This window comes from Ilyonectria robusta (genome assembly GCF_021365365.1).
Source record: "Ilyonectria robusta strain PMI_751 chromosome Unknown BGZ61scaffold_6, whole genome shotgun sequence".
In the NCBI taxonomy this organism is placed as follows: domain Eukaryota; kingdom Fungi; phylum Ascomycota; class Sordariomycetes; order Hypocreales; family Nectriaceae; genus Ilyonectria; species Ilyonectria robusta.
Window position 1 is genome coordinate 1,759,835 of NW_025764440.1, and position 23,533 is coordinate 1,783,367.

Genomic DNA, 23,533 nt, shown 5'->3' on the forward strand with positions numbered 1-23,533 from the left:
TTGATTCCCTCTCTCACAACAATCGCATAGCTACCCTCAGAGCGTTCGATGCCAATAGAGCACTGTCATCTCGGAACGCGGCGAGGCAACAGCGATCACCATTGGCCATTTGAGAAAAAAATGATCAAAATAATCGCCACTGTACTAGGGCCGTGGCCGCGAAGGGTGAGCGTGTTGCGAGCGCTGAAGATATCCTTTGTTGTTGTCGCGGTGAAGAGCGTGAGGCTATCATCAATGCTAAATTTCGTCTCATCAAGGTTGTGGTTGCATTACCACGCAACCCCGAGTTATTTCCTTCAAACCTATCAGTTTTAGTCCATTGAGCGGCGCCATATGTAGTAGATATTATCCTTCTGTTGGAAGCGATTTCCTTCAAGATAGCCAGCTCCATCAAGAGCACTCAGGACCTGCCATCGATGTCTAGTTCAGCAATAACGGCTTGGTTGGTGCCGTAGACCACGTATATCATGTCATCGTCGTCAATATGCAGGCTGAAATCATAATAGCAAGTGTCCATGATTGAAGCCATAGCCAGGGGCCACTCGCTTCTGGTGCGGTAAAGACAGAAGATTTGTCAAACTTAATGCCGTCAATCCAGTGCCATAGGCCGTTCTGGCAGAGTAGAAGCCCATGTTCCTTTGACGTAGGCGTTACCATCCGACAGTTGTATTGTGGTAACCAGTTCAAGAGGGAACGGACTGTGCGATGATCTCCCAGTCCCAAAGCGTCGGGACGAACTTATCTGGCGAGGTAATAAAGTGAGCAGCCATCATAGATTATTCATGGAAATACCAACTCTGAATTGATTCTGCAGCCCAATCATGACTTTTTAAATCACTGTTTTGGAGAAACAATTATATTTTCCATGTTTACATACTGGTCTTCTTTCCCTGGGGCGCTAGCTCCGCAGGTTCCCGATCGGAGGTCGCCGGGTCGCCGCCGGCGAATAGTCGACGCCTCCGTTAACGCGACGGACGTCTCCGATAAGAATGCGAACGCCACGCATCAGCCATGATAAAAGATACGGCATCCAACGTTATATCTTGAAACAACTCCCCCTCATTTCTTGGTCTCTGAATCATTTCGGTAATCACATACGAGGCACAGACCAAAAATCTTTTTCGACATGGCTTCCAAATCTCCTGAAGATATTCTAGTTGCTCTCCTCCACACCATCGAATTTGATATTATCCCACTCACTCGTGCCGGCGTCTCCTCCGGCAGCAAGCTCTTCGGTGCTGCTATCCTCTCGTCTTCAACACTGGCGCCATACACCGTCTCAACCAACAATGAGCGCGTCTCTCCACTCCTTCACGGCGAGATCAACTGCATCCAGCAGTTCTACACCGTTTCCTTCCCCGACGCCAGCACGCGGCCCAATCCGCGCGACGACTGCGTCTTCCTAGCGACGCATGAGCCTTGCAGCCTTTGCCTGAGTGGCATAACATGGTCAGGATTCAAGGAGCTGTATTTCCTGTTCACCTATGAGGATAGCCGTGACCGGTTTGCCATTCCGTACGACATCGACATCCTCGAGGAGGTGTTTCGGGTGCGGGCAGCTGACGAGGACGATGAGGCGTTGAAGAGCAGGGCCTTGTATAACAAAGTCAACAAGTTCTTTACAGCTCGGAGCCTGAACGATTTGGTGGAGAAAGTCGAGGACACCGAAAAACGAGAAGATTTGAGGTCGGAGGTGGAGAGAGTCAAGGGGTTGTATGACGGACTAAGCGACGTGTATCAAGAGGGCAAGAAGAGGGGAGCCGACAGCGCGAGTACATGGAAATAGGTGAACGTCAAGCTCAGAGTGGTGGCTTTTCCTTTGTGTGGTCTGGCGTATGTTTTGCTCGACGATCGTGGGCGGCGGAGCTTTGGAATATCTCTCTCCCTCTTCTGAACTAGAAGTAATGCGAAGTATTAGGACGTGGCGTTTGAGGAATCACAAAGAGCCCCTTCTTCGAATTCCGCTCATCCATAAACTGAAGACACGCCTTCTGTAATATCAGAGCACATGGACAATCGGAACAAGGCCGAGCTGTTGCCGATTCGCTCGGTGTCTGGGCCGGTTGGCCAACATGCGAGCCGGCACAACTTATGACACACCGAAATTCATCCCAGAGAAGTTAACACTCGCCGGCATGCTAGTGTTAATAGAAGTCAATGACTCTAGCGCAGCGGGGTAAATACAATATTATTGCTGGTTGGAGACGCTTGTGGGGAAGTACTAATACCAGGACTCGGCTGTCACATCTAACAGCGCGGCCCCACCATTCGGAAGTCGGGCCCGAAGGCGCAAAACAATAAATTAATGGGAAATAGGCCTTGAACCCTAGGCCTTGAACCCTTGGCCCAGGATCTCGTGTATATAAATTCTTCAATTCATTCATCAACCTCTCCCCTCGCTCCATCCAACTCAACTTCTTCTTTTCTTTTCAGACCAACTCTCCTGTCCTCAAATATTTCCAGCTATAATGCGATCGTCGGCTGATTCTGCAGCTGTTGAGCTTCGACCTCTTCCTAACGAGGAAGACTCACTTGGGCGCGACCATGACGAACAGAACGGCAGCCACGTTCAGGTTCTACCCCCAGTTGACCAAGGGCCCGAGGCTTGGAAGTTCCTTTTTGCTAGCTTCTTTGTCGAAGCGTTGCTTTGGGGTAAATCATCCCCATCGCCGTTGGTAATTCCAGTTGCTAACAGTCCGGCATAGGCTTCCCTCTGAGTTATGGTGTCTTCCAAGACTACTATTCTCGCCAGCCTGAATTTGCTGGGGATAATAATATTGCCATTATTGGAACTTTGTCAACAAGCATCTATTTCATTGGCGCCCCGTTTGCGATGCCTCTTGTCAAGAGATACCAGCGATTCCAACGCTACATGGTCGTGGCTGGCTGGTCTGGCTGCGCCCTGTCCCTCTTCGCTGCATCCTTCTGCACGTCCGTCAAGGGCCTCATTGCTACTCAAGGCATTTTCTACGGAGTTAGCTTCTTGATGCTATACTTTCCATTGCTGCGCATGCTGAACGAATGGTTTGTTCAGCGGCGCGGATTCGCCTACGGGGTCCTCTACGGCGGAGGCGGTGCGAGTGGCGTTGGCTTGCCCTTCCTCCTCGAGATGCTGCTGTCAAAGTACGGCTATCGAAAAACCCTTCAGGTGGTCGCAGTTGCTCAGTTTGTCTTGATTGCACCAGTCCTCCCTTTTGTCAAGGGCCGACTGCCCACTTCAGCTCACTCTGCATTTCGCACAGTCGACATTCAATTTCTCTCGGAGCCTTTGTTCTATTGCTTTGCCGTATCTAACCTTTTTCAAGGGTTTGCATACTATATTCCCTCACTGTATCTCCCCTCTTTTGCTTCTGATTTGGGCTTGTCTACCACCATGGGTGCTCTTATTCTGGCATTGAACAACGGAGCGACTGTATTTGGACAAGTTGGATTTGGTTTGCTCTCTGATCGGGTCAACAATGTCCTTATTCTTGTTTGCGTGTCCTCACTTGCATCTGCGATCGCATCCTTCACTCTGTGGGGGTGTGCACGTTCCCTCGAAACGATCATGACGTTTTCTCTTGTCTATGGTTGGTTTGCTGGAGGATATGTTGTGTTTTGGACCAAATTTGGCTCGGTTCTATCTGAAGATCCACAACTGCCCTTTAGTCTCATGGCTTTTGGCAGAGGTATTGGAAATATCGCGACTGGTCCGCTCGCTGCGAGCTTGACAACCGGCTCTGTGATGTCGGGGTATGGTTTGGGGAAGTTCCAACCCCTGATCATCTTCCTTGGAAGCTGTATGCTCTGTTCATCGTTTGGTATACTTGGCTACCCTCTGAAGCGACAACCGGCAAGATTATAAGTTGAAAACGTATCCGTCTTCATGGGAGATTAGCTCTCGACTAATAGGTTGCGTATTCCGATAACATGAAGCCGGAAAAAACAGCTGGATGGAAAAGATTGTAATGGAAGGTAAATTTTGGGGGTTTGAAGTTGTGTGAGCAAGGTGGGTTTGTATTCAGGCACCAGAATGACTTCGGGCGTTGGATTGAGCAGCATAACAAGACGAAAGGCGGACATAGCATGTCAAGATACTCTTTTACTTATAATTTGATGACTCTTATATACTATCACGCCCTTTCAGGTTGCAACTTCCACTACTCTTCCAATGTTCTCACAATGCTCGCAGTCGAGACCACCTTCAATAGCTCGGTTTGCCTGAGCAACCACATGGGTTCGTGATTCCACCAATTGCCCTCACTTACGACAATAAAAGTCTTATAATGTAATCCATCTGGCCATCCACGTTTTTGTGATTTGCTTCGCTTCGTCCACCAAGCCGAGATCCAGCAGCATCTGCACGGTTCCTCTTGTGGCGCTCTCCAAAGCACTGAAGATCCACGCGTGCGTGAAACTCGTATGCTCACCGATAAAGACAGTGTTAAACTCTGTTCGCCAGAAAGCGGGAATGTACAGCTGCTGCTGCCCAGTAATAGGCGAAGCCCATGAACCTGCGTGGTGCTCGTCATGGTCCCAGCACTGACGATCCCAGTTACCGGTCCAGTTGTCGTCGGCCACAGAGCCATGGATGTCAACTACGGCCTGTTGGACGTAGGCGACGTGTTCTTCATCAGTCATGGCGCATGCGGTGTTGGCGTTTGGACCCGAGATGTAGGTGGCCAACAAAACACCAGGGCCGGTGCCGTTGATATCAAAGGGGGGGTAGCATATCGAGCCAATGAGAGGGATGTTGACGCTGCCACAGCCGCCGTAGATGGGGAAATCAAGATGTTCCCAGAAGCGAGTCTCGTACTGGATGGCAATCTTGGCGGCAGTGCCAAAGTTGTATCGGTCGATAGCACGTCGCATGAGGCTAGAATATCGAGGCAATTCCCAGAAACGAAGGAGGTTAAGGGGAACAGTGTTGAAGAGATAGTCAAACTCCTCAGTGGTTGACTTGACCTCCCGGGGGTTGCTACCGAGCGGGCGGTAGGAAACGGTGAGGGTATCGTTCTCGCTATTGTGCTTGACGCTGTGGACCTTGGAGTTGAAGATAACGCGGCCTTTAAGGAGATTCTCAAAGGCGGCAGGCAGGCGGCTGAGACCTCCGTCGATCGTGCGCCATTTGTCGGCCATAAAGTAAACGGTGTCGTACTCCCACATCGGCGAGATACTAGTTGAGGAGGCCACCTCGTCGGTAACGTTGGGATTGGTCTTCATCACATAGCGGAGGTACTCTACTTCTGAGAAGTCAAAGTAGCCCTCCTCTACGGCTTGCTTGTGGGCCTTGAAAACATTGGTGGCATAGAACTTAAGCCTCTCCGACGTCATGTCCTTGAACTCATCAAGCGCTTCCTCGGCCTCAGCAACTGCCGTAGCATTTGAATATACCGTCGCTTCGGCATACGCGGGGTCGTTTGCGACTTCGCTTTTACCGGGAAAGGTACCATCTGGGCGTCGCTTGTTGGTGCTCACCGGCACATTAGCACTCGTCTGAATCCAAGGGATGAATTTGACTTGTAGGGTGTCATTGCCGGTGTTTAGTTCGTTGAGAACGTCGGCGAGCTGGAACACCATTCGATGGTCCATGATTTCGTAGGTGGCGTTGGTATCGGGGTCTGTTAGGGATTGTGGGAAACGCATGGGACCAAGTTCGTGATACTGGTGGTCCTCCGGCTTGGAGTTGTTAAGATATGTCGTCCTGACGCGACCACCCACACGGCCAGAAGATTCAATGATCTTCCAGTTGTGAATACCCACCGAGTCGAGCAACAACTATAGTATTTTGTGAGTCTAATTGTACAATTCGAACTTGTGATCATAGGAAATGAAGAGCGACTTACGGATGTCATAAGACCAGACATACCACCTCCAAGGATACCAAACGACTTCTTCTTAGTCGCAGCGACGAATACCTCGTCAGGTTCCTTCTGTTTCATGTATTCGACGCCATCGAACCAGGCACCCAGGGGCTCAGCCACGTCAGCCAAGGTGGCTCGACGGGTCAGCTTCCTCTTCTTGACACTGACTTGCTCAGACCTCCCAACGAGTCCGCCGTCAACAAAAGCATGAAGACAGCCGGAGATGACATCACTGGGAGTCACCCAGACGAACTTGGTCGGGCGTTGCTCATCCCAGTCCAGGTGGCGCTTCGCGGCTGGGTGGTTGCCAATGTGCGTGCGGCCAATTTGATGGTGCGCCTGGGACGGCGAGTCGATGGTGCATGAGCCATACACGATCGTCAGCTCGCCATTGAGCTGTTCATGATATTCCACATGGATGTTGTGGAGACCGCCCTGCTCTACATCAAAAGGGCCCTGAAACGAGACCGATTGGCCAATGGTCGGTTGAGCGACGCAAAGACCGTACAAGGCTGTTGCAACGCCAAGCAGCTTAGACATGTGTGGAGCCATGATGATGTCGTCAGGAATCCTTTGGCGTCAATTGGTCCGTCTTGCAAAGCTAGAGGCTGTCTCGTGTCATAACTATCGGGAGGGAGGGCTATCTAATGATTTATATCCCAATGATTCTAGTACTCTTCAGTATCCGGTTCACTATCATCCTATGTGCTGCCGGGTCGTCGGTCAGAGGCCTCGTCATCATCGGAGTCTTCCGATGCTCCGATAATCAAGCTTCGGATCCAAAACTGTTCCCAGGACCGGCCCACCTCGAAGAAATCGGGAATAATTAAGCGGATGGCAGCTATAACATTTACGTAATTTTCATGACTCTCTTGACACAAAAGAGTAAGGATAGATGTAGACGCAGGGAGCAAAATCAGTTCTACCAGGTTTGTGAGTGATATCGGTGCCTATCTTGAGCACCTTTGATAGCCCACCTACAACGTAGGATTGACCTGCGCGTCAAGATATCGGCTACGGGTGAACTCTCAGAAAAGTCCCGAAAGGGGAAGAAACACCAGGTCTGCCGGTCCCACGTGTGTCTCCTCCCACGTGCCCTTTATCTGGCTTCCTTGTTGCAAGTTTGGCTAGTTTTAGAGCCCGATAATTTTTCAGGGTTGTTGAGACATTAAAACTCAATAAACTGGAACGTTACTTGGCGGTGTATCAAGATCGTGGAGGGCCTACATCATACTCCATATTCCTTCGGCTTAGGTGTCTGCTAGCTAGTATAAGGAATAGCGTGATTCCGACGGCCGCCCCGATCCTTTCTTATTTCTTGAGTTTTTAATATGCTTACTCTGGGTAGGGCATTTGCCATTCCCCCGACCTCGCCGGGGCGGAACAGGCCTGCCCTGCCGAGGGCGGAGCACCGCTTAATTGCCTGTTTTCGCATGATGCCTTATCGTCCTCGTCCATTCAAAGAGGCTAGTGTCAAGCTTCATGATGCAGTTCGTTCATTATCAGCTCTACAATGTGGAACGTTCCACTTTTGCTCGTTTAGTTGGTTGTCGGCCAACTTCTTACAAGTGTCCGGCCCCTCATTGTTGTTGGCCGTGAACGGTAACATAAGTTCCGCAGATCTCATTCTTAACAACCCCGCTCAACGTCACCCGCAATCAGTTCATAACCGAAGGGTCGAGATAAGAAACTGCATCCAAGGTGGAGACTCTTGCAGGGGATACTCGGAGCTAGAGCTTTTAAGAGAGACCCCGTTCCTCTCTCCACGCCGGGTTGTATCCCCGCACTCTCTCCCCGGCCGAATATCGCCGAGGGGTAGGCCTCTTATCATCCAAAGAATAACCCTTGGAGATAAAGCAAATGGAAATGGACCGGGCCGGGTGGCAACTTGGGCAACATCCAATGCCCAGATGTGGGTGTTTCCACTTATTTGCTTGCCTGCCTGCTATCAGCGAGTTATCGGTATCTAGTCGCTCAAGGGCGCGGAAAATGTAACTCTGCGAGAGTAATGCTTACGAGAGCGCTCCCCCACTTGTAGCATTGCTAATCCAGAGTGCTGAAGGTCTTAATTGGACATTCTAGGAGTAACCCTTGCTTCCGTGTTCATAATTCTGAACGAAGGTCATAATTGCAATGACCTTCGCAGGGCCATGATCGCTAAGCGTGGGGGGTTAGTTTAATCACCAGGCATAAGACACATTGCCAACTATTCCTCAACCTTGATGGCGAGGAAACAACCACGTCCATTCTACTTTCAATCTTGAATCTGAACCACTTTGCTATAAGTTCCGATTTAATGAATAGAAATACCCCTCTAAAAGCCGAGTCATTACAGGCAACGAAGATACATCCATTACCTTTATGAGTATTCTTAGTGGTCGAGCAGTTGCATCTGCAACTCTGCATTACGCATGAGAAGTTTCTTTCTTTTTTTGCATATCGTCCATATTTTTCTCTTAAGTAAGAAATCATTTCTGCAAACAACTACGGACCAAATGAATTGCGGAGCTTGTTCCATACTCTCTGCTATTTGTTAGGCGCAACTTGATCGACAGCCTCAATTCTGGTCCTGTCTTTATCAATTTTCTCATCGAGCCTTTCTTCAACCTCTGGCTCCAGAAAGACGTTTATCAGTACACAAATTCGTAGTTCTTGTGAATGCGCTCTAGGCGCAAGAGAATTAATTGGTGCCTTCTAATATCTCAAAGCACTCGCTCATCCTGTCTTGAAAGGAGTACCGAATTTTTTTTTTTTTTTTTTTTTTTTTTTTTTTCCAAGATTGTAATAATGCGATACTTAAACTCGTCCAGAATATCTATGGCTTCTTGGCGTGCCGTGGCTTCGATCTCATGATCACGTCAAACTGTTGTCTATTGACAGTTAACGATAACGCTTCGGAATACTAAGAGGGCATAAGTACACCAGTAATTTGAGCTGATAGACATATGCGTCAAGTAAGACGACAGAGGGCCCAAATGCCGATCCTGCTCGCTAGGTTAGCAAAGGAGCAATATCTTGGCTTCGCGGAAAATCCAAAATTGTTCAGTGAAGTGGTCTAACTCTCTCTTCAAAGAAACTGGCTTATCTCCAGGATGGTGATGTGCGAAAGATCTTTGCATTGCGCCATGAGTCGTCGTTATTCAAGCCTCGCACTCTCTCTTTCATTACATGTACCAGCAGACAAGTTTCAAGACAAATTGAGAGCTTGGTGTTCACTTATCAACCCTCAGGGCCCAATGACAGCAGCTTAAGTGGGTGGTAGGACCGTAGATAAGCTCAAGCAGCTATCTGAGCCGCATGTTTCCTGTACACACTCTCTCGCACATTCAACATATTCGGCCCAAAAACAAGTCCAATTTATCAGGGAGCTCGAACACCTATTAGTTCATAATTAATAGGCCGTGGCCGTTTATTAGGCCCCGGAGTAAAGATCATACCGCTACGAAACTCCAGAGGAAAACACATGAGGTCTTTGTGCCATGTCCCTAACGAGATATTCGGCATCGTCTGCATTCATAATTTGAAGCAACTTATTGCCTCTTAAATAAGGGTTGTACTGAGAGCACCGCAATTTGTAAAATGCGATCCATAGGTCTTTTAGAAACACAACTCCCGGCCCATTTTGTAGCTCTATGAGTTCCTGTTTCAGACTAAACCATCCTTGGATCAAAGCAACGAGGTTGGGGTAAGCTTGCTACAATTTTCCGCTTTTAATTTTATTCAAATTTACCGTACATTCGCCCTCGTCATAGGGACGTAGTCAGGTTCTTTTAAGCTCTCCTCTGGAACAAGCCCGTACAGGTTGCAAAACATAAGCTTCGAGGTTAGTCTCACCAACTGAATAATATTCCCAGCCACCGCAATGACCTCATTTGTGCATACGACGTAAGAGATGCCTGACTTAGACTGCCTGTAAATAAGTTGATCACAATATGTAATAACATAGACTGTCACCCGAGTTGTAGGTTTTAGGTGCAAGACCGGTAGTTAGAGGAACATGTGACTCTTGGTTGTTTTATATCATTATATTCCCTGCTTTCCAGATTAAGTTAAGAGGATATACCGACATTGATGGATAGAGTCCAACTCAGCTGGGTTTTTTATAGCCATGAGCTACATGGGTACTTATACACCAATACCGAGTAAATCAGGCAACCTATAATCGATGATGAGCTTATCTCTCTGTATATCATAGCCCTCCTTATCTCCCAACACACACAACACATCCCATTACGATCCATATGATTGCACATTGGATTGAAAGAGGTTAGACTAACACTATCAAGAGATTGGGTCAGCGCCTACCCCACAGCTGGCATCTGACAATTAAAGCGCTCCACTAAAACTTCTAAAAGAGGTTACTGGAAGCGAAGGATATCAATGCCAAAAAGGAATCCGACGGGTAATTCAACAGCACCTGGCCTGGTCATGTTACCAATAGAATCCTAAATGCCGTTTCTTTTCGAATCACAAAGTCCATACAATCCCACACCAGTCTGTTCACACATTTGTCTTTCTCGCGAATTTTTGTGAATCTCCAATACCATTGCATCAATACATCATGGCAGCTACCACGACAAACCCGACGTTCAAGGTCGCCATTGTGCAGATGAGGCCAAAGGTACCCAGATGACACCCTTATTAAACCAGCTTTTATACAAGGCCTTTTGTGGCGAAGCATGGTACTAATTTTCTTGGCAGCCCCTCGATGCCGAGTACAATTTTGCGCATGCCGCTGGACAAATCCGGCTAGCAGCAGCCCAGGGAGCGTCGCTGGCTGTCCTCCCGGAATACCACTTGATGGACTGGGTCCCGAAAGAACCATCATTTGCGTTGGCATTTGAGGATGCCCGTCGATTTCTACAGCGATACCAAGACTTGGCCGCTGAACTTCACATCAACATATGTACGGGAACAATCGTCTCGGAGGCGCCAAAACACGCCCCTCCTCAAGGGTCCAGCAATAGCACTGAAGCTTCCAGAAGAACCCTTCTCAATACCTCCCATTTCATTGACCACAATGGTCGGGTTCTTGGCAGCTACACTAAAACCAACCTCTGGATCCCAGAGCGTCAGCACCTGACCTCTTCTGTCGACTACGCGAGACAAACAACAGCTCACGCCAGCTCGTCTAACCCTCACCAAGTAATCAACACCCCCCTAGGGCCACTTGGCATCTTAGTCTGCTGGGACCTTGCCTTTCCTGAAGCTTTCCGACAGCTTGTTCTCGCGGGCGCCAAAATAATCATCATGCCTTCGTACTGGACAGCTTCAGACATGTCCAAGGAAGGGCTTGCATATAACCCAGACTGCGAGAAGATGTTTGTGCAATCTACGTTGATCACTCGAGCATTCGAAAACACTGCGGCAATCATATACTGCAATGTTGGCGGACCTGCACAGGAAGGGTTCTTTGGGTGCAGTCAAGTCACGTTGCCTATCGTAGGGGCGGTGCCCGGAAGCTTTACGGATAGCGAGGAGGGAATGCGGGTTTTGGAGGTAGATATGCGGACCGTCGAACTCGCGGAGCAGAATTACGAAATCCGACAAGACTTGGGAAGGGAGAATTGGCACTATGGGTATACCCAGGGTCGAGATGGGGTCAAGCGGGCTAGTAACCTATAGCAAGTCCATGTAGATTTGATGCGATGTACTACAGACATGATGTCATCAATATAAAGACACTTAGAGAACTCAAAAATGCCTTGTTACTTCATATCCTAACTCCTTGACGTCAGTCACTCTTGTGACTGTAACCTTGTGGCAAGCATCTGTCAAGAATAACCAACCAAACCTACGCGCAGCTGAGTCGCCCAATAACGAAGACAACACACATCCATATTCCATGGGCACATAGCACCTAAATGGAATAGGGTACTTGCTCGCAATCCGCATGAGGCCCAAATTTGTGGGACTGAATAACCTGATGATCATAATACATATTGTGTCGACTAAATTTAGAGTGTCTATGAAGCAATACACAGATATACGTCTTTCTGATTTGGCAGCGATAATTGGACCTCAGACAGCCGCCGTCCCAAACCCCTGGGTCATTCAGTGCCAAATTATGTACTGCACACGAAAGCCAATCCATATCAATCCAGAGGCTTTGAATGAGAGTCAGAGATTGTGTCGTTCTTTAGCTCCTCCGAAATCGAATTCGCCACGGGCAGATCCTTCCCTAGGATAAGATCGAATTTTGGACCATTGTATGACTTCTTCTTAAAAATCCATAGCACAGCCACAAAGACTATGAAGATTCCGGCCACTGCTGTGACGTAATCTATTACGCATTAGATATAGTACATATACAAGAAGCGGAAAGGTGCGTACTCATGGTAGATATATTTATTGGGATGGCCGGGGGGAAGCAGAAGAACTAAGTACGAGGATATGTCAGTATTGCTCCTCAGTGTTGTATTAGGATACTTTGAGCAGTAAGGGTATTATAGGACTCACAACAGAGGTGACAATCACGAAAATAACCGCCGTGTAATTCATGACATATCCCCAGACCTTTCCGAGGCAGAACTCAGGGGGGTTGTCTAAAACGAGATCTCGGCCCCGTATAAGCAGAATCATAATGGGAGCAGCGTAAGATAAATTGAGGAATAGCGTGCAACTAGCAATGTAGGCATTAAAGGCTACCTCCGGTCCTGAAGGTATATTAGAAATGATAGTATTGGGCGTAGGTAGACGAGTATTACCGAGGTAGATGAGACCGAAGAGGAGATTGAAGACTGCTTGAGCAAGGATTGCGCGGACGGGAACGTTGAGTTTCGGATGGAGATGGGACAAGCTTGAGGGTGTGTCAGTAACTTTGGCTTTCAAGGGAGCAAGACGGCTTACTATCGAGAGAATGGTGTGCCGTTGTCTCGTGCCATGGCCCAGAGCAGGCGACTACCAGATGTGACACAGCCGTTGGCACCATTAACGAAACACAGCGCAACGGCTACACTCAATATAGCTGCAGCTGCACTACTGCCGGTTGATTGATATATTAATTCGGTGAGTGGACTTTGCGTTGGGGATGCGAGAAGAAGGCCGAGGTCAACGAAGCAGAAGAGCATCACGAGGATGAAGGCGATACCTCTACATATGTGTTAGGACACGGCATCACGCATAGGGTGGGAGACTAACGTTACGCCGCCTACGAGGACAGCAGAAACCATAGCTACAGGGGCATCCCTGGCAGGGTGAGGCATCTCTTCTGTCATATGAGCAACAGCATCGAAACTGCGGCCGTGTTAGCGATCCTGCGATGGAAGCTGGAAGCTGGTTACCCACCCAATGAGACTCAGAGCGGACTGGAGCAACCCGAGCATCCAGGCCGTGCCATCACTCCAGCCGGTCGTGTTGGAAAAGTTCGTAAAGACAAATTCCGCGTCGGCCTTGGGAGAGGTGGCAAGAAGCACAATGCTGATCACGACGACGCTCGCCAACGACCAATACACTGCATGAAGTTAGTAGGTTATCATGGTGGAATGGAAGTGACGTACAGGCGCCCTCATTCCAGCGGTTTTGGATGGGATATGCGAAAATGTTCAACAGCACGCCAATGATGGACACTGCGACGAACATCAAGTACGTGCTCCATTGGGTGATTTGGTAGGTGCCGCCGGAGCCGACTACCGCAGCTGCCACAAGGAATCGAGCTGTCTGATGTCAATACGCTGCCCTTTGCAAAGATTTTGATGCCATACCTCCAAAGTAGGCCGCCGTTGTGTTCAGCGTAAGCCAGCCAGCAATGTTGACCCATCCGACGAGGAAGCTCTATTATCCGTAAGCAAATGCAAGGCGCAGGAATAGCTTGACTTACGATCGACTTCTTCCACTTTTGAGTGCACAAGGCATAAGCGTGGTGGTACTGCCCTCCAGCAGTGGGCCAGAGCGACGCCAGCTCTCCCACGCTGGCGCTCAAGCACACATTGCAAAGTACACAGAAAACAAAGCCATACACAAACGAAACGGAGCCGCCAGACGGCATGACGAGGCCAATTGACCCAGCGAGAGAAATCCAGGTGCTGGGAATATTAGCTTGATTAAGTAGTCGCGTCGTGGGTTGGCATACTTTAGAATAGCGAAGGCCATGCCTATCATGGTAATCTTCGAAAAGCGCTTCTGAAGGTGGCCCTCCTGTCCTGTAGCGTGACCAGCCATGATGTTTGTCACAGCCTGAGACTGCCAATGTTCTCAGAAGTAAAAGATTTGGGAAGCATTGATGTCCATTCCTTGGCGTCCTCGGTAGATATAATATGATGCAGCGCACCTGGCTATCTAGCCATCTGGGCCGGAAATCAGTTTGCAATAGCGAATGTCCAGCCAATTGGACACCGGATCAAGACCCCGGTATCGCCAAGGCATCATGTGTTCGCAAGAAAGACGAAGCGATGAGGAGAAGGCTAATCCCAGAACGGCAGTCTTTAGCAAAGGAAAAGACATTCGCGGGTCCGACGGATCAGTTGTGGGGTGCCTTCGGATACGGAGATAAGAAGTGCGATGCGTGCGATTCCTCCAAGTGCTGCGGTAACTTAGCGCCAATTGCCTGATGAAATGGCTTATCTGACGGTATCTTTCGCCACACGTTCCCTATGGAATGGCGTTGATGGCCCTGCGCGTTGGAATTGATACGGAATACCTCCTTCTGGGGTCAGCCAACCAAGCATGCTTCAAGATTCACACCCATCATCAATTGGTTCCCTATTAAATAATCTTATATTGCAATCACCTTAACCCATCAAAGTTTCGTAGCTTTTCTCTATCATCACATCCATCCAATAGACATCCTCCTGTTTCTCGTCCATCCAAGCCCATGTCTCTTTTATCAGCAACAACATTCGCCGTATAGGTTTGGCCGCCAAGACGTTCTCGAAATACGAGAGACGAGAAATGACAGCTCTTCGTGCTTGTAGAACGTCCATGGCCGTAGGTGGGACCTTGATCCGTGGACTAGACGTAATGCTGGCTACAGGAACTCTTTGCCGGCCGCCGATCGGGCAAAATGAACGACTGAGGGATAATTCACTGCAAATGCCAACGAGTAGCAGCGGCTGGATGGACCGGCTCCGTGACGATACAGCGACATCCTCTACTAAATCAAGAATGTGAAGGGCAAGGCAAGTCAACCATGTATCCAGCAAATGCCCGGTGTCGGTAGAATCATAGGTGCCATCAGGACTGTTTGGCGAGCCCGATTGACTGGCAGAGTCCCTCGGTGACGAGTAAAGTGAAAGCAAGTCCGGGAAATTTCGATAGAGTTGTAGTAAGCCCATACACCTGTAAGCTTCAGCAATCTTCAGCAAATGGGCTGTGGGGGTCATTTCGTCTCCCGAGTCAACAATCGAATCCTCCTTCGGTAGGTCGATTGCGCAAAGCTTGACGTAGAGATTTTCCGCAGTTTGAATGGCTTTCTCGGACTGCTCAATATCTTCCCTCGATGAATATCGACGAGAGCGAATTCGCTTTCGCTCCCTCCTGATCAGACTCCCAACTTTAGCGACCAGCTCCTGCACCTCGATTCCAATACCTGTTTGTGGATGTGGCATGCGCAGTTCCCACGGCTGGGCGATTATTGACTGAGACGGCTGTGGCCGATGCAGGATTGCTGGTGATGTCAACTCCTGATCCGTGACGAATGACAGTAACATCCTCCAGTAGATGAGCGAATTATAGAAGAAAACTTTCTTTTGCTTGTCTGCTAAAGAAAGGCTGTCGTCATGAGCCTCAAAAAAACAAGCTGCTTTAGCAAGTAGTTCGAACTCTGACTGGCCCAGACTGCCAGCGTCATGCCAGGAGAGGCTCATGCCAAGCATGACCAATGCCAACAGAGATGGAGTCTCCATTTGAGTGCGTTTGGTTTCTTTCGATACAGAGCTCACTGCGGCGTCTCGGAGCTGGCGGCTGACTTTGGCGAGATTGGGCGACACCTCAGACAGGCAAGCAGCAGCCATGCTCTGGATGATGTAGTAGAGAGATTGGGATTGTGACCATACGTTGGAAATTACCGTCCTGTATGGATTCATTCGACTATCGTAGCAAGACATGAGCCCACACACTTCTTTGAAATAATACTCGACTAAAATCGACGAGTGGTCCTGCAGGGATTTGGAAAGCGGAATTTCGTAGCGAGTCCCTGAAGATGGTCTCAGCGATACTCGGCGTTCCTGGATGCCAGAGTCTTGCTGTAGAGGGCTCAGAAAGGTATCCGGCCATTGTTGGTCTTTGTTCAGGTCCTGGTGTCCAATTTGGGGACTTGGTCGTGGCGTTGGCTCGATGTCAAGTTGCTGTGCGGTGCTCATAAAGTTGTCTTGCCACAGGTCATCCTCGTTCGGCTCCTGGTATTCAATGTATGAAGATGGCCCTGGCGTTGGATCCATGTCGAATTGCTGTGCTGCTCCCAACGGTTCTATAAACGACAATGGTGACTCCAGGCTGTCATGTTCCTGGAGGCGAATGCCTCCTGTGTTGATAATATCTGCGAATTGCTCTGAGAATTCCGAGTTTTGGAGATCGATGGTAGACTGGTCGTGGCATTGCGGCTGGTCGATGGCATATCCAGACATTTCCGGCGGGTTTCCTGATTCACTTATCTCCAGAGTATTCGCTTGGGGGGTGAAAGGCTTGGATCTCGTCGACCATTTCAGAGGTTTCTTATACCCTGGACACGGAATGCCCAGCCTCTCACAGCGCGAGCAGGAGGGCTTGGCTTCATCGCACTTGATCTGGGAGGAACGGTCAGGCATGCTTGGCAATAACAGGATCGAACACAGGTTTCATACCCTCTTGGATTTGCATTCTGCGCATCCATTGCGCGATCTAGTGATGTTCTTTCGAATCGACAACGACATCAGGGCATTCAAGGCTCCGCTCAGATTACACTATAACGTTGTGTGAATTCCGAGTGATGTACCGGATGACAGAGCATGAGTGGAGCATGCGCGCGATGGTGGAGTGAGAAATTTAAGTGTTAGAGGCTCACGTGCGAGTGGCAATCGGTAATCGGTCACTATGGCCTTCCGTATTGGCTAGTGCGCACTCACCGTTCGCAAGTTGAGCAGTGAGCCTTGCTGCATCCAAGCAATCATCACATAACCACCCACTGACAAATTAGAACCTGTTTTGAACCATCGAATTTTCCCAGCAATTCAATGGAATCCAGTATGCGTAGTTACTGAAGTGGTTCCAATGAAAGACCCACGCAAAACAGTGCAACTCGGTCCATGCCTTACTTCTTTTCATGGGAAGAAACCCGAACCCAAAGGCATAGGTAGTCAACACATAAACTCCCTATACTTATCTGGCACCGAAGAGCATGAAAAGACAGGAGGGATGATTTTTACTTTGGCGTCAAGGAAACCCAGTTTATTTGTAGTGCAGTTTAGTTAATATCACACCATACGCACCATCTATGTGTCTTCCTCAAAGCCTCCATCGCCCGATCCTTGTCGTTTGTTGACCATGCCCAAATCCATGCAGGCTTCTTTCGCGAATGCCCGTGGTAAAGGCGATCATTTCCAAAGCGAGGTGAAAACCCAAAGTTATGCACCATACCGTTGGCCAAACCCATTGCGTTGGCCATTTCCAGGTCCGTCTCAAAATCCTTCTCGTCTAGGCCGCAGGCAGGTAGGTCTAGCCATGTTTGTAAATCGGCATAATTCCTAGGACCATCCATGAACTTAAAGGGTCCGAGTCCGACAGATTTCAGAGAAGCAGCTCTCCCGCAGCGAGACCTGACGATGCGCTCGAGTTGAGCCCGAAGAGCTTCTTCATGCGGAATGTCCCAGCCCGGGTCTTCATGGTGGCCTGCACAGACATCTAGGCGAAAGCACATAGAAAGGTTTCCATCAGCAGACTCGTGAAATGTGTGAAATGTGCGCAACGCCAGGTTCCAAATATAAATGCTCTTGTGGGGGCAGGTGACTTGTTTGTCCGATTTTGCTGTCTCTTTGGTCGTCGGTTCGCATGTGCCACACTCCTTTGCCAGTGATGGAAACGGAGCGTACACGCTTGACAAGTCCAGGTGAGACAAATACGGATGTTCAACGGGCTTTTCCAGGTAATCGAGCACCAAGCGTTGTAATTCCAGAGGCAGCCTCCCACCCATGGCCCTGCTTGCAAGTCGCTCTCGTTCTTTGACCAACCGCGGATACATGATTTGGCGTGCGTCGAGGATGAATTGTAACGCCCGCCACCGCTTCGGCCCGTGGTGCCACTCTTCAGAGTCATCGTCAAATAGGCAATAGGTCATGTCGAAGCGGATGGGGCCTTCAGAGTATAGCGTCTGTTTGATGACGGGCTGTTTTCCCCCAATTTGGCTTGGTTCTCCAAACGATACCACGGTGGCAATGTCAAACCCTTCATAGATGGGCTCAGCGCCCGGCTCCGGCACCCATTGCTGCGTGCCGGTCATTCCTGGGACTTTCCATAGCTCGGTGGGGGATAGAGCCAGCATGGCGGCTTGGTTATAGTCTGTGCGGATACAGTGGTTTTCGTGATTCAGATGGGTCATGGCCCAGCGAAAGGACTCGTTGTTCCCACTCTCCTGCCAGATGTTGCGCAGAACGGCCAGCAGAGTCTCATTGAGCGTGAGGCCAAAGTCCATCTGCAACCGCACTCTATCTCGACTAAGGTCCGATAGTGGGAGGTCAAAGGGGAGAGCGTCTTGGAACATAAAGGCCATTATGACGAACAGCGCCATACGTGCAGCGAGAAACGAGCCGTTCGGGATTGTTGTCCATGACGACAGGGCGCGGATCGGGACGAAGAGAGCATACCAGGCTTCTAGGACAGCCTTGTCGGCCTGGATTATTTCTTGGTCAGCCACAGGCGACTCTGGCTTGTACTCGCTGAGGTCGCAGATGGCGTTGTAGAAGCGTTGGAGGAGCTGACGAACGGCATGACGACGGTTAGTTTGGGGGGTTTGTGATTGAAAGTCCTCAATATCGGTGGCCAGCTGTTGAGTGCGAGCCAAGAAGCGGGCAAGAAACTCGCCGCGCTTGGGAGTCTCCATTGGTCTTGTTTCAACAGAGCGTTTCGTCCACTCGCAAGGCAGACTATCCAAGGCGTTTGTCGCGAGCTTGGTCCTCGGCGCTCGGAGCTTGGAAGCTAGACTGGCCCCGGTTTTAGGTGGCGACGGTGGTGTTGTTTTTAGGTGGTTGGGTTGCGGGGTCCAGGCCGGAGGGGCCCGAAAGAAGCCTGGTTTTGGCGTCGGGATCCACTGATCCGTTGGAGCCGGTCTCGGTTTCGGGGTCAAACGCGGGGACGGACGGGACAATGGAGGCTGGAGCGAGAATACGGATCGAGGACGAGGGAATACGACGGCCGCTAAACCTTGATTGTTCTTTGTTTAGAACTGGAGAGATGAGCCGCGGGATCGGCGACGGGGGAGTCCCACACGAGAGTTGCGGCACGAGGCACAAAGACATGTCTCAACGGCGAGGCGAGCCGTCGGTTGTGGGAAGCTGGTCGACATGATGCAGCCAGATAGAGAGAGATGCGTCGGAATCACGGCCGAACAAAAGCCGGCCATGTGACGCAGCGCGGCAACTCATCGCCCGCCGTGGATGGTCATGGGTTCCATGTAACTTGTGTGGCTGTCGACCTTGGCGAGGCGTGGGTGGGTGGACCATGGATGCGCTTGTGGGCTAATACTGGGGATTGCACATGGAATCTGGATGATCCCCTCGACCGTTTATCTCCTGCCTGTGACATTTTGTCCTCTGCATTGAACCCGACGTCGTTCACCATGAGCCAGCCGTGATTGATATAGATCCCCTCGTCCTCGGTCGGCCAGCTCACGTCCTTCTCCGCATCCCGCCTCCACGCCGCCATCATGGTGTCTCTCGGCCGCCTCCACACCTTATTCTCCTCCACCCTCGCCCTCGCCTTCACAGCAACCCTCGTGACATCCGCCGCCCTCGTCTCGGCCGCCAACGACTCCAGCAGCTGCTCCAACGACCTCTCCGTCGCCTACGACGAGCCGGTCGCCGCCGATGGCTGGTCCTACCGCCTGGTGGCGAATGGGCTCGAGCGGCCGCGGGGTATCTTGTTCGACGCCGAGGGCGCGCTGTTGGTTGTCGACTCGGGCGTCGGGATTGTGCATCTCACGCTGCGGGATGACGGCGGGACTTGTCTACAGGTGACGGACAAGAAGACGCTGGTTAAGAATGAAGATGTGAGTATACCAATGACTGATCTGCTGGCCTACATCCCGACATGGGGTTCCATTCCCAATGCCTCAAGACACCAAAAGACAAGATCCAGAGACATCAAGACTTAACACGCAAGATCCAAATCCCCAGGACCCAACTCCCATTGCTAACTCTGCCAACTCCAGCTCAACCACGGCATCGCCCTCTCCCAAGATGGCCGCACGCTCTACGCATCCTCCTCCAACGACGTCTACTCGTGGACGTACGACGCCGCCTCCGCCAGCCTCAACGCCTCGTCCTCCCGCACCCTCGTCACCAACATGACCAACTCGGGCCACGTCTCCCGCACGCTGCTGCTGTCCCGCAAGCACCCGGACATGCTGCTCGTGTCGCGCGGCAGCGAGGGCAACGACGACGCCGCCGCCGCCGACCGCACCTCAGGACACTCGCAGCTGCGCGCCTTCAACCTCAGCGCGCTGTCCTCCGACGGCTCATCCCAGAGCTCGTATGGCTATCTCCAGGGCACGCTGCTCGGCTGGGGCCTCCGCAACTCGGTCGGCGTCGCCGAGCACCCCGCGACGGGCGGCATCTGGTCCGTCGAGAACTCGGTCGATAATCTGCGGCGCCACGGCGAGGACATTCACGCGGATAACCCCGGCGAGGAGCTCAACTTCCACGGCTACCTCAACGGCTCTGGCGAGGACCAGGGTGGCAACTACGGCTACCCGCTCTGCTACACCATCTGGTCCACCGATGGGTTTCCGGACCTTGGCGATCTAGATACGGGCGACCAGTTCCCGGCCGACCAGTCCGACAATGTAATCACTATACTAAGCGACAGCGAGTGCAACACCGAATACGTGCCCCCGGTGCTCGCTTTCCAGGCCCACACGGCGCCCCTTGACATCAAGTTCAACGAGGACGGCACCAGGGCCTACGTCTCCTTCCACGGCAGCTGTAAGTCCCACGAACCCACCCCTTGAACCTATTCTTACAGACCCCCCAGGGAACCGCGACGACCCCGTGGGCTACGCCATCTCCAGCATCTCCTTCAAGGACGGGCAGCCCGTCGAGCCCTCCAACAGCATGGACGCGGCCAGCGCGATCCTGCGCAACCCGGACCTCTCCAACTGCCCGGACAACTGCTTCCGGCCCGTCGGCCTGGCGTGGGACTCCAAGGACCGCCTCTGGTTCAGCTCCGACAGCACGGGCGAGCTCTTTGTCCTGGCGCGGGACTCGAGCGGTTCCGGGTCAGACGACGCGGGTTCCGACGAGGGCGAGAGCGGCAGTGATGATGACAGCGCTGCGTCTCAGTTCTTCCCCCCGCGGTCAGGGGCCGTGGCTGTGACGTTTGCGGCGATCATCATGGGTTTATTTCTTGCGTGATGAATCGACTCTCAACATCAGGTAGAAGGGACAGTGACGGGCCAAGTCCCACGTGGCACGAATTATGAAAGGAACAACAGGTTTTAAAGGCGTTAAGGAATACTGTCTATATTATGGTATGGATGGAGAAAACTGCCGGCCTAGGTCGGTCAGGGAGTACATTTGGAAGGCACATAAATGTTGTTTTAGTCCATTACTATATTTCATCACGCCTACATCTTCATCAATGGTGGCGTAACTGGGATTGATGACGCTCACATCCCGATAACCCGACCACCACGCTCTCGGTCAACTCAGCCCAGGATCGTCACCCAGGCATGCTCCCCAATTGATGTATCCTTCTGTAGGCATGTCCTTGGGTTCGGGGAGCCGAACCGGGCCAGCTCCGTCACCCCTTCGCATCAAAACCGGGACAAAGAGGTCATAGTATATCCACCCGTTTTTGCCTTGAACGCCTTGCTCTCCTAGTTGTACTGGTCGCCGCGTAGGTTCTACTCCTCAATCGACTTGACACACTCCCACTCGCCCCGCAAGTTCTCCTTCCACAGCGACACCTTGTTGTCGGCGCTGCTGACGGCGAGTACGTTGCCGCTGAGCGACCAGCTAACGCGCCACACGGCCGCCTCGAAGTTGAGCACCTTGAAGTCCCACTGGCCGGGGTTGGAGGCGTCCGAGGTCCAGATGCGGACCGTCTTGTCCTGGGAGGCAGAGGCGATGTACGACTTCTGCAGGACGGTGGGGGACCAGGCGACGTCGCGGACCCAGTCGGAGTGGCCAGTCAGGGGCTCGCTCTCCTGCTTGTAGGACTGCGAAGCCGGGTCAAAGGCCCAGATCTTGAGCACGTTGTCGCAGCCGCCGGTGACGAACCGTCGGTTGCCGCTGGCGGCGGGTCCGGGAGCGCTGCTAACGATGCTGCCGGGGGTGGTGGCCGGGGCCCAGGAGACGGAGTTGACGCCGAGGCCGTGGGCAGCGAAGGTGGTGTGGTCCATGGCGTTGTCCTTGAACTCGAGCACGCTCACGTTGCCGTCGGAGGAGGCGCAGGCCAAAAGGCAGCCGGCCTCGTGGGGGGACCAGGACACGATGTTGACAGAGGCCTTGTGCAAGGGGAAGTCGTAGATGCGCTGCCATGAGCTGGTCTGGCCGCCGTGCTCCTTCCAGATGAAGACCTTTCCGTCGTAGCCAGCCGACGCCAGGATGTTGCCGTACTTGGGATGCGCCCAGGAGACGCACCAAACAGCACCCTCGTGGCTATATGCCAGCCATTATTAGCGTTCGTTCTTTGCGTTGGTCATTTGCAACCAGGGGGACGGCGAAGCCCACTCACCCCTTGAGAGTCTCGATCAAGCGCTGGGAGTCGCCCTCGATTTCGAAGATCTTGATGGTGCGGTCGCTGGAGCACGTAGCCAGCTTGCGGCCGTAGTAGTCGAGGACAGCATCATGCTGCGGGAGCTGCTGTCAGTCCAGGCCAATGCACACGGGGTTGGTTCGGTCGAAGAGAGCTGCAGCAGGGCATTGCGCAACTTCGGATCGCATCGAGACGGAGGGAGGGAACGTACAATCATGTCATCATGACCAGAGTTGGAGATGACTTGCGCCGCCTAAGGGGGCCAGGAGTTAGCTTTCGTGCTTGCCCGGATCGCTGGTTCGGCGGCGTGCAGCGCTTGCAGTGGCCATCTGGAAGACGTGCAACATACCATCTTGTCGGATTCAGCGCCGGGGATTCAGCGCACGGGAGAGAGTGGGAATATGGAAAAGTTGGCCGACTGAGGACACGATACCGCCCATGACCTAGAGCTCCCTAGCCTCGCCCGTCGTGGCGGTGGTGACAGTTGGCCCGCCGCTTTGGCGTCACGTGGCAGAGAGCGTGACCAGCCCCCACCTGCCGCATCCGTCCTTCGCCACGAGGCAAGGTACGTACCTCCTTCCTGTGGTCCCTCGGCGCATCGCTTCCCCGGACGGCAGAGCGGAGGAATCACGAGCCACCGGCCTTGCATCGGACTTTGACGCCATCGTCTCTTATTCGTTTGCCGCGAGTTTCCCACGTTTTCCCGATTCCACGTTTGCATCCTTGTTTCAACACACAACAACACCACTCTTGCTACTGTACTATAGCCTCCTCTCCTTTGTTTGTACTTGACAATATTCAATACCCAA

General features: G+C 51.6%; 9 protein-coding genes across 9 annotated transcripts; 4 read left to right on the forward strand and 5 right to left on the reverse strand.

Moving 5' to 3' along the window:
- Window positions 1-1,060: 1,060 nt before the first annotated feature.
- BGZ61DRAFT_448213 (CMP/dCMP deaminase) lies at window positions 1,061-2,072 on the forward strand. The gene has a single exon (XM_046245444.1). The coding sequence runs from the start codon at window positions 1,127-1,129 to the stop codon at window positions 1,784-1,786; it is 660 nt and encodes a 219-aa protein (XP_046107053.1). The 5' UTR covers window positions 1,061-1,126; the 3' UTR covers window positions 1,787-2,072.
- Window positions 2,073-2,468: 396 nt separating this feature from the next.
- Window positions 2,469-3,844, forward strand: BGZ61DRAFT_347341 (major facilitator superfamily domain-containing protein; the record flags this gene model as incomplete). The annotated part of the gene is made up of 2 exons (XM_046239960.1): window positions 2,469-2,652; window positions 2,706-3,844. The coding sequence occupies 2 exons, from the start codon at window positions 2,469-2,471 to the stop codon at window positions 3,842-3,844; spliced, it is 1,323 nt and encodes a 440-aa protein (XP_046107054.1).
- Window positions 3,845-4,260: 416 nt separating this feature from the next.
- Window positions 4,261-6,395, reverse strand: BGZ61DRAFT_530662 (L-amino-acid oxidase; the record flags this gene model as incomplete). The annotated part of the gene is made up of 2 exons (XM_046253588.1): window positions 4,261-5,757; window positions 5,826-6,395. 2 exons carry the CDS (start codon window positions 6,393-6,395, stop codon window positions 4,261-4,263), a joined length of 2,067 nt encoding a protein of 688 aa, XP_046107055.1.
- A 3,851-nt stretch (window positions 6,396-10,246) lies between these two features.
- On the forward strand, window positions 10,247-11,590 carry BGZ61DRAFT_416887 (carbon-nitrogen hydrolase). Its single transcript, XM_046243394.1, has 2 exons — window positions 10,247-10,464; window positions 10,545-11,590. The coding sequence occupies exons 1-2, from the start codon at window positions 10,405-10,407 to the stop codon at window positions 11,466-11,468; spliced, it is 984 nt and encodes a 327-aa protein (XP_046107056.1). The 5' UTR covers window positions 10,247-10,404; the 3' UTR covers window positions 11,469-11,590.
- A 176-nt stretch (window positions 11,591-11,766) lies between these two features.
- On the reverse strand, window positions 11,767-14,175 carry BGZ61DRAFT_448219 (amino acid permease). Its single transcript, XM_046245445.1, has 11 exons — window positions 13,915-14,175; window positions 13,663-13,867; window positions 13,547-13,616; window positions 13,343-13,498; window positions 13,131-13,296; window positions 12,984-13,079; window positions 12,693-12,935; window positions 12,551-12,642; window positions 12,303-12,499; window positions 12,177-12,222; window positions 11,767-12,126 (listed from the first exon to the last, which is right to left on the reverse strand). Exons 1-11 carry the CDS (start codon window positions 14,001-14,003, stop codon window positions 11,939-11,941), a joined length of 1,548 nt encoding a protein of 515 aa, XP_046107057.1. The 5' UTR covers window positions 14,004-14,175; the 3' UTR covers window positions 11,767-11,938.
- Window positions 14,176-14,383: 208 nt separating this feature from the next.
- BGZ61DRAFT_201579 (C6 zinc finger domain protein) lies at window positions 14,384-16,748 on the reverse strand. The gene is made up of 2 exons (XM_046237923.1): window positions 16,622-16,748; window positions 14,384-16,564 (listed from the first exon to the last, which is right to left on the reverse strand). The coding sequence occupies exons 1-2, from the start codon at window positions 16,688-16,690 to the stop codon at window positions 14,573-14,575; spliced, it is 2,061 nt and encodes a 686-aa protein (XP_046107058.1). The 5' UTR covers window positions 16,691-16,748; the 3' UTR covers window positions 14,384-14,572.
- A 472-nt stretch (window positions 16,749-17,220) lies between these two features.
- BGZ61DRAFT_476112 (uncharacterized protein) lies at window positions 17,221-18,852 on the reverse strand (the record flags this gene model as incomplete). The annotated part of the gene is made up of 1 exon (XM_046248769.1): window positions 17,221-18,852. One exon carries the CDS (start codon window positions 18,850-18,852, stop codon window positions 17,221-17,223), a length of 1,632 nt encoding a protein of 543 aa, XP_046107059.1.
- An 822-nt stretch (window positions 18,853-19,674) lies between these two features.
- BGZ61DRAFT_347148 (uncharacterized protein) lies at window positions 19,675-21,379 on the forward strand (the record flags this gene model as incomplete). Its single annotated transcript, XM_046239945.1, has 3 exons — window positions 19,675-20,016; window positions 20,179-20,950; window positions 21,000-21,379. The coding sequence occupies 3 exons, from the start codon at window positions 19,675-19,677 to the stop codon at window positions 21,377-21,379; spliced, it is 1,494 nt and encodes a 497-aa protein (XP_046107060.1).
- A 491-nt stretch (window positions 21,380-21,870) lies between these two features.
- Window positions 21,871-23,076, reverse strand: BGZ61DRAFT_476114 (WD40-repeat-containing domain protein; the record flags this gene model as incomplete). The annotated part of the gene is made up of 4 exons (XM_046248770.1): window positions 21,871-22,627; window positions 22,704-22,828; window positions 22,936-22,977; window positions 23,074-23,076. The coding sequence occupies 4 exons, from the start codon at window positions 23,074-23,076 to the stop codon at window positions 21,871-21,873; spliced, it is 927 nt and encodes a 308-aa protein (XP_046107061.1).
- Window positions 23,077-23,533: the final 457 nt, after the last annotated feature.

What these genes read in the sequence shown, in the direction of transcription:
- BGZ61DRAFT_416887 (XM_046243394.1), top strand. Translation starts at nt 10,405, where the DNA reads ATGGCAGCTACCACGACAAACCCGACGTTCAAGGTCGCCATTGTGCAG. An exon ending in TTGTGCAGATGAGGCCAAAG is followed by an intron (nt 10,465 to 10,544) that starts GTACCCAGATGA and finishes TTTTCTTGGCAG; the next exon opens with CCCCTCGATGCCGAGTACAA.
- BGZ61DRAFT_448219 (XM_046245445.1), bottom strand. Translation starts at nt 14,003, where the DNA reads ATGGCTGGTCACGCTACAGGACAGGAGGGCCACCTTCAGAAGCGCTTT. An exon ending in CCGCTGGAATGAGGGCGCCT is followed by an intron (nt 13,297 to 13,342) that starts GTACGTCACTTC and finishes AACTTCATGCAG; the next exon opens with TGTATTGGTCGTTGGCGAGC. An exon ending in AATAAATATATCTACCATGA is followed by an intron (nt 12,127 to 12,176) that starts GTACGCACCTTT and finishes AATGCGTAATAG; the next exon opens with ATTACGTCACAGCAGTGGCC.
- BGZ61DRAFT_448213 (XM_046245444.1), top strand. Translation starts at nt 1,127, where the DNA reads ATGGCTTCCAAATCTCCTGAAGATATTCTAGTTGCTCTCCTCCACACC.
- BGZ61DRAFT_201579 (XM_046237923.1), bottom strand. Translation starts at nt 16,690, where the DNA reads ATGTCGTTGTCGATTCGAAAGAACATCACTAGATCGCGCAATGGATGC. An exon ending in CAGAATGCAAATCCAAGAGG is followed by an intron (nt 16,565 to 16,621) that starts GTATGAAACCTG and finishes CGTTCCTCCCAG; the next exon opens with ATCAAGTGCGATGAAGCCAA.